Source organism: Cryptomeria japonica, chromosome 5 (assembly GCF_030272615.1).
Source record: "Cryptomeria japonica chromosome 5, Sugi_1.0, whole genome shotgun sequence".
NCBI classification, from domain to species: domain Eukaryota; kingdom Viridiplantae; phylum Streptophyta; class Pinopsida; order Cupressales; family Cupressaceae; genus Cryptomeria; species Cryptomeria japonica.
The window spans coordinates 521,097,431-521,111,416 of NC_081409.1; the positions used below are offsets into that span (position 1 = coordinate 521,097,431).

Consider the following 13,986-nt stretch of genomic DNA (forward strand, 5'->3'; position numbering starts at 1 on the left):
AATAGAATAATACTTAAAATGTACACTAATCACATCTTCTTTCAGTTTCTCTAAACCGTGATTAATGACTTCAACAAGAAAAGTAGCAAAATCAAATAACCTAGGATCCTTAGACTGCAAGTTTGCACAAATAACCATGGCCGCTATATCCATCAAAAAATGAGCCTCTATTCCCAAAACCTGAGCAACACAATAGTATGTATATCTGAAGTAAGGATGGAAAGAATTAACATCATAAGGAACTTTGTCTTCTTTTCCCAATGGCACTATCAATCCTGCAACTCTAGGCCTATGGATGGGAAGTCTCCGTCTCTTATAGATGTCTTCTATGTTGAAATATTCTTGTGCCAACTTCTTGGTATCAATCTGTTCCTCGAATCCACAATCCAAATCAAACACAACGTCGATAATTTCTTTAGTAATTGATAATATTGGTTTCCCCATGTAATCATATATGGTCCTGGTTTTGGGATCATAATTGTTAGCTAGGTTCATGAGTTCAACATTCACAAACAGATTAGCCACTACTAGTTTCCCTAAATTTAATCTCCACAAATTATTCACAGGCTCAGGTTCATTCCTTCGTATATATCCAAAAATAAATAGTTCATGACCTCTTATTTTTGTCCATATATCTCCTAGGTTCTCAAACCCATCCTCCAAACCTTCCTCATCTGTTTTAATTTTCTTTGACCTAAGGCTTGACGAAGGACATTGGTCAATTAGGTCTTGGGCCAGTGAGTGCCCTTCCTTTTTCTGCCTCTTAGGTTTATCCTCCATGGGCTGGGTCTCTTTAGCTTTCCTAACCCTACTCTTTTTTGCAGATGATGCCTCCATTATCACTACAGAGCTCTGAGAATGAGAAACTTACTTGAATTCTGGGTAGACCTCTTATGAATCTGATTTTGAATCGTCTGGCTTTCCGAGGCTCACTGTGAATTCTTCAAGAGTTGCCCAAAAGTGTTTCCTTTCTTGTCAATTTATCGATCATTCATGGCGATTTTATCAGTTAACATTACCAGTTGCACAATGGTCATACAGGCATTCATTTGAATTTATGATGAGGTGACTTCATTAAGATTTGTATTGATCTTCATGGCAGAAAGTAATCATTTATCTAGCAGTACTTCATATTTTCTATCGATGCTCATTAATTTTATAGCTGCACTATTGTTTCAATGGAAACATACACTTCGGTGGCATCACTTCATCTTCCTTCGAAATGTCATGTTTCATCGATGTTACCTTTGTTTCGATGAAACCATCATTATCATCATTGAGCCTTGTGGTTTCATCGATCTCCTCATTTTCATCGAAAGCTTTACCTTACGTGTTTGTGTCGATGTAATCCTCCATTGGTTCATTGAAACCCTGTTTTTGATAGGAATCCTTTTGTTGCTACATTTCACAATCATCTTATCGATCTTTAAGTTTATCGATAATGGTTCCTCATTATCCAAATTTTGCATTAGCATCGATGAAATTCCTTATATCTATGAAAGAAGAATATCTTCCTTCAACCTTTTGGTTTTACCGATGGCATGTTATCGATGAAAATCTCTTATGTTTTATTGATCTTTTGTCTTTCGATGAAACTGTCACTCTCGGCCAATAACTTTAGTATCTCTTCGACGCCCTTCTTTTCTAGAAAAGTCCTATCGATGAAACCTTCCCCAGTTTCTTCGATCTCATCATTTCGGTCAAACTAGACATTTCAGTGAGAGGTTAGTGTGTATATCCGATGGCTTTGGTTTGGGTGATAACTTTTAGGATTCTGATGTCGGTGGAAGTTTCAAGGGTTCTATTAAAATTCTTAAGGACATGCTTGACTTTGAATTTTTTTTAGAAAAATTTCGTAGCTTCAATTAAAACCATGGAATTCTATTGATTTAAATTCGATGCTCAATAGTGGGCACCAAAAATGTTGAGGTTAAAGTTGAACTCCAAAGAAATGTCCTGAAACTTGTTAGTCCATCATAAAATACAAAAATGAAAGCTATGGGAAACTTAACTTCAACCAATGAAGTAACATGAAGTAAATGAAATAAACAAGATTATACCTTCCATGATTTACACCTCATTGTGTCCTAACTCCACTGTTCCTAGATGTAGATGATTTGCTCTTAGACAAGCATTGGTAGCTTCCAAGATGGCATATGAAGAATGGATTGATAGTTAACTGATACTATGATATGCATGTGCAAATGATTTAAGCTAACATGATATTAAGAAATGATAATAATTCTAAAATTGCTAATTGCTTCAAACTCAAACTCACAAATGCAAGATAAAGACTCCTAGAATGACTATATGATTAGCTATTAGTCTATTAGTTTCAAAAAGGCTTAGGAGACCTCTTTTTATAGATTATTTAGTGCATGAGCTTAGGTGGCAGAGATCAATGACCATGATCAAATCTTGCAAATTGGATGGCTATGAGCAAGAAGTTGAAGATTGAGAGAAAGGGGGAAGGAGAAGACAAGTGTCACTTATATCACCTTGACTGAATTGAAGACTTGAGAAGATATAGGATAGTTGGAGAAGATGTAGGAATGAGAGGACAAGTGGACTCAAGTCCTCCTAAGATATAGGGATGTTGGAGAGAATATACAAGAAGGTTAGGAAATATGTGTACGTACACAATATTTCATTTATTTTGGAAGTTGAAGATAAGTGGCTAATAAATGATTTTATTTTATTTAATTTTGTTGAATTAATTTAGCCACATGATGGATGAGTTGGCAAAGAAGAAGTGATATGGAGATGGAAAGGTGAGTTGGAAAAGGGATTAAATAATTAAGAAATTAGTTAATTAATGAGACTATAGGATAGTAGATAGAGGAATAATTAAATATTAGATATTTAATTAATTGATTAGAAGAAAAGGATATAACGAATTAATTAATAAAATGTTTCAATTAATGGAGCAAAGGAAGAGGAGACTAGGGCTTCGCCCGAGGGAGTTCCAAAATTTCCAGGGTTTCCAGGGGTTTTGATCTCAGGAAGATGGCTTTCAGAAGCAAAGATTTGCAGACTAGGGACCACCACAGAATTCCACATAGTCACGGCCTGGAAAGCGACCTTGGCAAAACCCAAAAAAGGTTTGGGAGGATCAGGATAGGTTTTTTCACTCTCACGTGAAATGGGGGGATGAAGTTGCAGACAGAAGTCCTAAATATTTAAGAAATGGGGGACTCAGAAACCAAGGACATTGCAGAACAGAGTATGGACCGAAAACAATTTGGCAGCACTGTCAAGAGAAAAAATGGCATCCAAAGAGGAATGATCAGAAGTAGAGAAAGTCTCCATATAGAAATGAATGTAGGAAAATGGAGAAAATATCTTTGATGATAGATAATAAAAGCTGGAACAACTCGGTTTCCTTTTTCCGGGAGAGGGGTTTTTTTGTCAAATGCTTTGGGGATTGGCTGGCGGTGGGAAAGATGAAGAGTTGGTGCACTAAGACTTGGAAATGCAATATCGAGCTTAAAACCCTTCCAAATGGTTTTTTCTTGGTAATAACAGAGGATAATAAGGATAAGCATGAAATATTGAATAATGGACCTGTTTTCATGGGTGGAAGGGGTTTGTACATTAGGGATTGGGAGCCAAATTTCAACCCAGTGCTAGCCCCGATAGAAATGGTACATGTCTGGCTCAGATTATATAATCTACCCAGAGAATACTGGAATGAGGATTTTTTTCAAGCATTGGGTAATAAAATGGGGTTCTTCATCCGAGCGGATGAGGCCATTGAGACCAAAGACTTTAGCATGTACGCACGAATATGTATTGGATGGAAACCCCACTACCCACTTCCTGAACAAGTGGAGATCATTACAAACGCAGGACAGTGGCTTCAAAAAATAGAGATGGAGGAGTCTAACGAAACCTGTCAACTTTGTAAAAAAGAAGGACATTCAGAGGAGACATGCCTTATAGGCCCAAAAGGGAAAGCGGTGGAGACAACGATAGAAGATGAGGTGAACTTTTTTGCAAGTAAGGTCAACATAAGCAAGGGAATGAGACCCTTGGAGGACGAGATCCAAGCCAATCAAAACCCTATATTGCAGGGGGAGGTTTCGAAGGCCCCCATCATCACCGCCCTGGAAGAAGAAGAGAATGTTCCCGAAGATGATATACTCAACAAGCATAGGGAGGCGGCAGGATGGGTGGAAGAGGCCATTACAAGAGTTGAGAAAGTAGTGGATATTCTGGATGAGGTTAATGCCAAAACCGCCTCTCCTACAGAAGCAGGTACCAATGTGGAGCTGAATCAGCCTTCGGAGAAGGAAATGGGCTCAAGGTTGGATTATGAGGAAGTCAAAGATAATAGAGAGCTGGAAGGAGCTGAGGAGGATGACGATTGGGGCTGGATGGACGAGGAGGACATTGTGGAAATACAAACCATAGAGCAATCGAAACTGACTTGTACTAAGATACGAATAGGAGAAAAGAGATTGAGGGGCAGAAAGTCAAACCAATTCAAAATTGCGATGGCTGGTAGTGCGAAAGGCCAAAGTAAATTGACAGTAGGGAAGGGAGTCACCCTTCCTGAAGGACAATGAAAATCATATCCTAGAATGTCAGGGGTTGTAATGCCCTTGATAAACGCTAATTGATCAAGCGAGGGTTGGATCAATTAAGGCCAGATGTTGTTTTTCTTCAAGAAACAAAGATGGACAATGGGGAAGAGAAGTCTCTTTTGGGGTCTTGGAAGTAGTGGTCAGGGGTCTTTGTGGATTTGGAAGGAGCCTCGGGAGGATTGGGTATCCTCTGGAATGCAAATATTCATAAGGTGGAGGAAGGTTTGGCCTCCAATATGTGGTAGGTATGTAAGTTACACTCTTACCCTCTAAATGTTGACTTCACAATAATCAATGTCTATGGACCATGTAAATCCGGGTTGCAAAAAGGTTTTTGGAGATCCTTGTCCTCCCTCATTCGAGATCTGGAGGGGGGTCTCTTGATCATTGGGGGGGACTTCAATGTTATTTTGGAACTAAGTGAGAAATTGGGGGGCAAGGGTGAAATTCCCACGAACCTTGCACACTTTCAAAATTTTGTGACAAAAAATGGCCTTAGGGAAATCAAGTCCAAGGAAGGCCAGTTTACTTGGTCAAATCGAAGGATCTCTGGATAGCATGTTGCAAAGAAGATGGACAGGTTCTTCTTAGGTGGGCCCTAGGCAGAAACTAATCTTCTTTTCTCCTCAAATATCCATCCAGTGGCTACTTCTGACCACTTACCCATTGAGCTATCTATAACCTTCGATGGTCCCCTAATCAGATGCCCCTTTAAATTTGAAAAAATGTGGTTGAGGGATTAAAGTTTGAGGGATTTAATCAATGATTGGTGGTCAGGGGCTCCAGAGGTGAGTGGAACTAAGGCCTTTGTTTTTGTTAAGAAGTTGTAGTTCATCAAGTCTAAAATTAAAGAGTGGAACCGAGTGAAGTTTGGCAATATTTTTGCTAACAAAAGGGATCTGGAGGATAGATTAGCAAGCTTGCAAGAAGACATCATTCAAATGGGGATGACATCAGAGAAATTTTTGCAGGAATGAGAACTCAAAGGACAATATAGTGAGGTGCTAGCTCGAGAGGAGGTTTTTTGGAGGCAAAAATCGAGAGAGTGTTGGCTTAAGGAAGGGGATAGAAATACAAAATTCTTTCATAATTCGGTTAAGGCGAAAAGATCTAGGAACAAAATCACGACCATCCTCAATAGAGAGAATGTAGTGTTAGACAAAGTGGATGATATCAATAAAGAGGTGATGGAGTTCTTTCTAACTTTATTATCTAAGGATAATGATCCCAAGATGGCACAATAGCAAGAAGGGCTGAATGTTATCCCGGAGTTGATAATAGATGCACAAAATCAAACACTAATGAAACCAATTCAATTTGAGGAGGTGAGAAAGGCAGTTTTTAGTATGGAAGGGGATAAAGCGCGAGGGCCAGATGGTTTCCCGACCTTTTTCTTTCAAACTTTCTGGGAGGTTGTGAGTTTTGAGGTTTGGGAAGTAGTGGAGGAATCTTGGAATAGGGCGAGTGTGGCAAAGGAGTTTAACTGCACACTCATTGCCCTTATTCCTAAGGTGGAGCACCCTGCCAGTTTCAATGAATTTCGACCAATTTCTTTATGCAACACCATCTACAAAATCATTTCTAAAGTGATGGAAAATAGATTGAAACCTTTATTAAGCCTGATTATCTCAGAAGAACAGAGTGGCTTTATTCCAGGCAGATCAATTATGGAAGGGATAATCATCGTGCATGAGGCAATTCACACAGTCCACCAAGCAAAGGTGGATCGAATGATGATTAAATTAGATATTAGAAAAGCTTATGACATGGTGGATAGGAAATTTCTTATCCAGGTATTGCAGAGGTTCGGCTTCTCCAAAGAATTGATTAGTTGGATAAGGGCTTTCATAGGGGGGGTGTGGACTTCTATTTTGGTCAATGGTAGCCCCCAAGGCTTTTTTCAAACCTCACGGGGACTTAGGAAAGGGGATCCATTATCGCCCTTCCTATTCTTTATTCTACCAAAAGTACTGGGAAGATTAATTCGATCATAGCAACAGCGAGGGAGATGGAAAGGCATCAAAATTGCGGAAGGGATGGACCCAATGACTCATCAACAATTTGTGGATGATACTCTACTTTGTGGACAGTCCTCACTTCAAGAGGCCTAAGTGATGAGAAAGACACTAGATATTTTCTGCAAAGCAAGTGGACAGCAAGTTAATTGGTCCAAATCAGAAGCTATAATCTTTAGTACGGAAATAGGCAGACAACAAGCAATCTCAAACATCTTAGGGGTTAGAATGGGGACCCTTCCGGTAAAATTTTTGGGTACCCCCCTGTTTGGTGGTAGGAACAATCCGAGCCTATGGAACAATCTCATTGATGCTTGTGCAAACCGATTAGAAGGTTGGAAGAGTAGATGGCTTTTGCTATCTGGGCGGATCTTGCTGCTGAAAGCGGTTCTTTCTGCTCTTCCCATTTTCTCCATGACAACCCTTAAGATTCCAGAGAAAGTGATTAATTTTATTAACAAGGGAATGAGAAAATTTATGTGGAATGGAAAAGAGGCAAATGAAAAAATTCCTTTGGTAGCTTGGGACAAAGTTTGTCAAGACAAACAAGCAAGGGGAGTAGGACTGAGAAATTGGAAACTGTTAAATGAAGCTATGGGGGTAAAAGTGCTTTGGCAGATCTATGCTAAACCAAACCAGAAATGGGTTCAAATCCTAAAGCATAAATATCTAGACCAGATGAGCAGGGAACGAATTTTCACAAGTTCAATTTTACCAAAAGGCTCAGCCATATGGAATTTTATTTCCTCATGCAGACATGTTATCACTGAACATCTCACATGGGAAATAGGTAATGGGTCAAAGGCCAATTTCTGGACAGATTTGGGGAAGGGAGACCAGCTCTTTCAGATAGGCAAGATATTGAGAATATTAGGCAGGTGACCAACTATCAATGGGGAGAGAAGGTAGAAGATTTTCTCTTGAAGAAGAGAGTGCAAGGGGTGGATGTGTGTGAATGGAAAGAGGTAGAAAATCTCCCTTTACCAGCAAATCAGAAGGAGATTCTAAAGAGAATCTTGCAGCAATACACCCCCATGCTATCTGCAAAGGAGGACACTATGAGATGGTGTGGCTCAAAATCGGGACAGTATTCGGTAAAGATTGGATACAATATCCTCGTCAAAATGGAAAAAAAAAGGAGTGGCCTCTAAAGCTAATGTGGAGCTCCCTAGTTCTTCCAAAAGCAGGAGTCTTTACCTGGCTTTCTTTAAAAAAGCACATCCTAACAGGCGAAAGATTGAGCAGATTAGGGTTCTTGGGCCCTTTCATATGTGTAATGTGTAAGAAGGCAGAGGAATCCCTAGACCACTTGCTCTTACAATGTGAGGAAGCACAAATGGTATGGAATTTCCTGTTAGGGAAGTTAGGCTGGCAAACTCCCCTTCCTAATTCAGTCTTTGAACTTCTCTCTAGTTGGACTATACCGAGTCGCAGATCAGTCTTCTCCAGTGTCTGGTTAGTGGCACCATCCCTTGTAGTATGGGAGATTTGGAAGGAAAGGAACAGAAGGATATTCCAAGAGAAAGAGGAATCATCAGCGAGCTTGTTATCAAGTGTTGAAAGAGCAATATCAGAATCAATGTCAGCAACAGCTAGAAATCATAACTTAACAAAATATCCTTATTCCAGTGAAGACAATTTTATCCAAGCAAACTGGCCACTTGTGAATTGCCAACCCGTTAATGTGTCCTGGAGGGTTAGTCCCCTTTCGAAACCAACAAAAGACGAGGTTAAATGGGAACCGCCAACAAAGGAGTGGATTAAAATTAATTTTGATGGGGCCTCTAGGGGGAATCTGGGTATCTCAGGAGTGGGAGTAGTTGCAAGAGATGATAAAGGGGTTATCCTATTCAAGGGGGCTCGACGACTACAGAATGGGACAAATAACAAAGCAGAAGCACAAGCGGCACTAATGGCTATGGAATTGGCCATAAACATAAAAGTGTCAAAATTACATTTGGAAGGGGATTCCCAAGTGGTTATCAACGCAATAGTGAAAGGTAACACCCCTTCATGGAAACTATCTCATTGGGTGGAGATAATACGTGAAATAACTCACCTCTTTTGAATCTTTTCGGGTTTCCCATGTCAGGAGAAGTGCTAACACAGTGGTGGACCTCCTCTCAAATGTTGGATGTGATATGACATGCCAAGTGGCCAAGTGGTGGAAGGGTAATGGTAGTGTATGGAAGTGGTATTAATGCAATTCGTGAAGCTACAAACCAGTAAGCACGCTAGACGGCTTGCAAGGACGAGTAATCACTATCACTGGCATAATAATTAATGTGGCAGTTCAAAAGCACAGAGTCTTGGTTCGAGACAATGGCGGTGGGCAGGAAATCTACCGTGAAATCTCTTTCCATTTATTTCATAGATCATGCATTTATACCTAGCCGCAAACAACGGCGGATTTATAACTAGTTTGAAATTTGTGCAATGTATTCACCAAAAACCGGATTAATGAAGGTTGTTTGTGTCTTTGCAGTTTAGTTTTTCTGGTTTAACAGGTAGCGAGCAGGTTCAATGGAGACTAATTTCACGCTCCGAACAGAGAAGAAATTGGTCCCTTTCCTGGGAACGGTTTCGAACAAGCGTCTGCAAGGTCTTTTCAAATACAAGGAAGATAAGTTGTGGAGTGCTGCTCGGTTAATGCTGGGGGAGGAATTGGTGCATATCCATTTCCGGTACAAAACAAATATGGAGGTCTACTCTTTGATAATGGCTTGGGCGTGTGAATTCAAGCCCGAAGTGGAGAAAGTCAAGCTAACAATGAAAAAGCTTGTTGATGGGGATTACTTAATTAATCTTGATTCCATCTTGAAATGGGTGATCCCCTAGACAGGAATTCGCATCCGGGAAGGCGAAGCAGATGAGGAGATACTACCGTTTGTCAGGGGACCAGAGAGTCCTTTAAAGGAGCAATGCAGGGAACGAGCTCGCATTGGATGGGAAGCCATGAAGATCTATGTCAAGTTAATACAAATAGATGATGTCCTTAAGGCACTTAAGGTGGTGGTGCGCATGGAGGTGGGAAGAGAGCTCCAGGACCGATTCGAGGAGGGGAGAGAGGTACAGTTTCTAACTAGCTTGGAAGGTGACCCAGACTTTGGGAACTTGGACTGTATTCCAAAGATGAAGTCTAAAGCGGACAAAGGGAAAGCCTTGGTGGATATCGATGATGAGGAGAGGAAGATGTTGAACCAAAGCGACTCGGATTGAGCGGTCACGGTGCAAAAATCTATGTTTTTTTGCTTTCTACCTTCGTTGGTTTTAAAAACAAAACTTTTATGGATTACTGTAATATGTCGTGCATGAATGCACAGTACTGTGTTACTTCTTTATGTTTTTGTTGGAACTTTGCATAGTAGGTTTGAACTGAATTTGGGCTGATGTTGATATCCGTTTGGCCCTTGTAGATTGTAACTATTTTCTTGAAAATTAATATATCCAAAATTACCGATCAAAAAAAATAAAAAATGTTTCAATTAAATTAATTAATAGAAGGACATGAAATGAATTAAATAAATTAATATTTTCAAATTAACTATTTAATAGAAGAATAATTATTAAATAAATATAAAATATTTATTTAATTGCTCATAGCCAATTTTATGTGTATACAAGAATAGTGAGCCTATTGGCTTCACTTTACAATATTTCCATTCGTTTTTGGTCTCTCACAGACCTGCAACAAAAGTCTCTTGTACTAACATGAAATGGCTTCTCAAAAGCCTTCTTTCAAACTCCCAAACTCAAAACTACCCTACTACCCACCCACTAAACCTTTTTCCACCCCAAAAATAAAAACCTTCCCACTCAAAACCAATTCTCCCAAAAGCTACAAACAACCCCTCTAGAAGCATCCCCCCATAAAACTTCCAAATAAAGCAAAAAAAAAAATCAAGTCTGATGCGTTACCAATAGACCCATTACTCTAGGCTAAAATTAGGTCCTCATGGGAGGACACCACTACCCTGCCTAGCAGAGGGGGAATTTAAATGTGACATAGATTCCTCTCCACGTGGAGGATGCTCTGCATCAATATCATTCACATGTGATTCTCATCAATTCAAACACATTCCATTACACAACTCATACAACTACATTCCTTAAATATAAGGTAGATCATTAAAAACTTTAACTGAGGGTTGACCACAATTGGAATAAATAATATTGCACAAAATAAGCCACCCAAACCAAAAATACTCAAAGTGGTCCACTCCAAGAGAAAAAGGGGACCCAAATACATCATAACACATCCTTCCAAGACAAATCCAATGATCCACACATGCTAACTCATCCTCCAAAGTCACCATCAAACTTAACGTATATAAATGCAATAAAACTTATCAAATAGCTGGCCAAAAGATATCCTCTAATGCATATTATGCCACATGGATCTCCACATGCAATGAGGAGATCCATAACAATACTCTAACTCATTCTCCAATGCATATCTAGACCAAAGAACAATGTGATCTAATCAAGATAGCCCAATTGGACAAATCGAACTATAAAACAACTAAATATCTCGAACACAAATCAATATAGCTCTCTTGCAGAACAAAGAAACTACTAGAGAAGCACACTAAGAATACTATATGAGCCATAAAATTATGTCCACTAAGCCACAACATAAATTGCAACACATTTGGAGGCCATTGAAGACTTTCTTAATCAGTTTGACAGACACTGTTAGTGCTAGAAGACATAAACAACCAGCTTCTGTAAACTAGAATCAAAATACCACAATCAACACCAAAATATCAAACTCAATCTGCAACCCAAAACATAATTTCAATGATTATGAGCATATCCAAACCAGGATCCATCCGGACAACCAAGCTTGAAATCAATGACAACTATGCAAACTCATATTTCCAACAAAAAAAACCTAGGACTCTATTAGTACTGACACAACTCATATCGACCATTTTGCTCAAACTACTATTCTCAGTTCTACTAAATGTGATATGATGGTGAGTGAGCTTTATGCTCTCAAGGTTGAACTCCATGACTTAGAGAAGAAGATGATTAGACTATTTGAGTTTAGTTCAAATCTCATGCACAAATTAGCTTCCACTCTCTATTTGTTACATGATAAGGAATTGGAAAAGAATGGATAAGATACAATGTACCATAAGGAACACTACAAGTTTCTCACTAAGGATTGGAGCCAAATTTTTGTCTAACTGCTTATTTTTCTCTCTTGGGGTGTTCTTTTGTTATGCTTTTATCTATGCTATGATACTATTTCTATGACTCTTATGTGTTGTTAATGTGTTGTTGGTGGTCTGTTGATTTATTATGCTTCCTATAGGCCTTTTCTTTATAGGGTCAACACCCTTTTTTTGTACTTTAAATATAAAAAACATAATATGTAATAACAAAAATTACAAATCTAAAAAATACTTAAGAGTGAGAAACCCTAGGAGAAGAGTAGCTCGAAGGTGAGAGAGAACAAGTTCACAAAAATGCAAGGAAATAAATGAGACAAGAAAATTTAAAAGAATAGACACATTTACACACATAAAACCATTCATTAACACTGCTCTAAATATCCAATATCTCATTATGTGACACATATAATTATTTTTTATTCACTATATGTCTTTGATACAATATCCCATTACTTTCTCTTATAATAATATTTTATTTCCTTATCTTTTTCTTCTTGTCTACTTTTTTATTCTATCTTCTAATTCTATTTGTATACAATTTTAGGAAAACATGTCCCTTATCATTATGGTGTCTTTTGGATGTGGTATAGGTTAACTCTATATACCACATTTCACTTGTGGTAGGTTTAACTTGTTTTGTTTGTCAAATTTGACTCTTTTCTACCAACACAACTCCTCTATATCTTGTGCTTTATCCCCTACAAGATTATTTATGCATTTTTTATACCACTTGTACATAAAGAGCTAGGTTGTTGTTTTTGTAATATGGAATTTCTTTATGTTGGGTCCACTCATACAATAGATTTACATATTCTAGCCATTAGATATCAGTGATTGTTTTCTTTTTCATTGTAGTCCCCTTTAAATTTTTTTGGGTTTGTGTTCTCTACAAGAAATTAACTCTTTCCTTCTTGTGTTCGCATATCTTTCTTTTTCTTACCATATCAATTTTTTATAAGACTTCTTATTTTCTTTGTCCATTCTACGTTATTTTTAAATTTCTCTTTTCTCCCTTATATTCTTTGTTGTACTCGTCAACTTGTTAGAAATGTACTTGAAATTCTTCTCCTAAGTTTAGAAATTTTGTACACAATCAATTAATTCTTTGTGGATTCATAGAAGGAACACACTTAATTTTAGTGGAATAATTTGTATACCTACCATACTAATTATATTACTCTTTGCTTCTAAAGGTGTTATTCAAGGGTTGGTTTGAAAAATTCTAAATTATTTAGATTCGTGAGAATTTTATATTGAAGAGGTGTCTTATTTTTCTTGTGATGAATTTGTGGTCAAGTCTTTATCCAGTTATATGTGTGAACATCTAATAAACCCTACATGCCTTATAATCATGCTCTTGTCTTCTATGTTTCTCATGATAACTCTTACATTCATGTCCCCTGCTCCTTTAATCCCCTTTTCAATCCTTTTTGCTTGAGTGGATATATCTTGTGCATTGTTGTTTGTCTTTAAGGAAGCACCTTGTGAAAATAGTAATTTAATCATTCTTGACATAGTTCTCTAGTCCTTTCATATTGATATTTACAAACTTATCATGTTCATCATTTTATTATATTATTTGCATCTTAATTTGCTAAACTTTAACCTTTTGTTTTTTGTATTTAATAGTCCTTTTAGTACTTGGGCCAAAGACTTGGTCTTTACAATTCAGCCTCTTAATTGACTTTTGTTTCATTTAGTCTTTATGTTTTTGATTAAGGAAAATTAGGTTTTAAGGAACCCGAAACCCTCTTACATAACGAGGAGATAAGCAAAAGAGAAACTAGAAAGAACATAACAAAGAGAGAAAAGCTGCAAAAGAACAGCAGAAAGAACAACAACCAAGGAAAAGAACAGCTCAAGGCCAGTGAGAGGCTGACATCCTAAAACCAAATTACATATCAGATGAAGATCTTTATAGTCTCTTCCGCATCCTTGACCAGCATCACCATCGCATTAGCTGCCTCTTTCAGTTCTTTATTTTCCTTCATCTGTTGATTGTCTTTGGTCTTCAACTCCAGCTCACTAGTATTTTGCCTGGTTCTACGTCTGGATGAGTGTAGAACATAACTAGAGGTCGGCTCATCGTCAATGATCACCATTTCTTTATTCTGCTTTTTCTTCTTCAGGCAAGCAACCAACGCATTCATGTTTTGAGAAGACACCTTCAACATTGCCAAACTATGCTCCATGAATTTCTTCAAA

General features: G+C 38.1%; 1 protein-coding gene across 1 annotated transcript; it reads left to right on the top strand.

Annotated features, from left to right (window-relative positions):
* Window positions 1–3,329: 3,329 nt before the first annotated feature.
* Window positions 3,330–4,568, top strand: LOC131060950 (uncharacterized). Its single transcript, XM_057994412.2, has one exon. It carries the CDS (start codon window positions 3,330–3,332, stop codon window positions 4,566–4,568), a length of 1,239 nt encoding a protein of 412 aa, XP_057850395.2.
* Window positions 4,569–13,986: the final 9,418 nt, after the last annotated feature.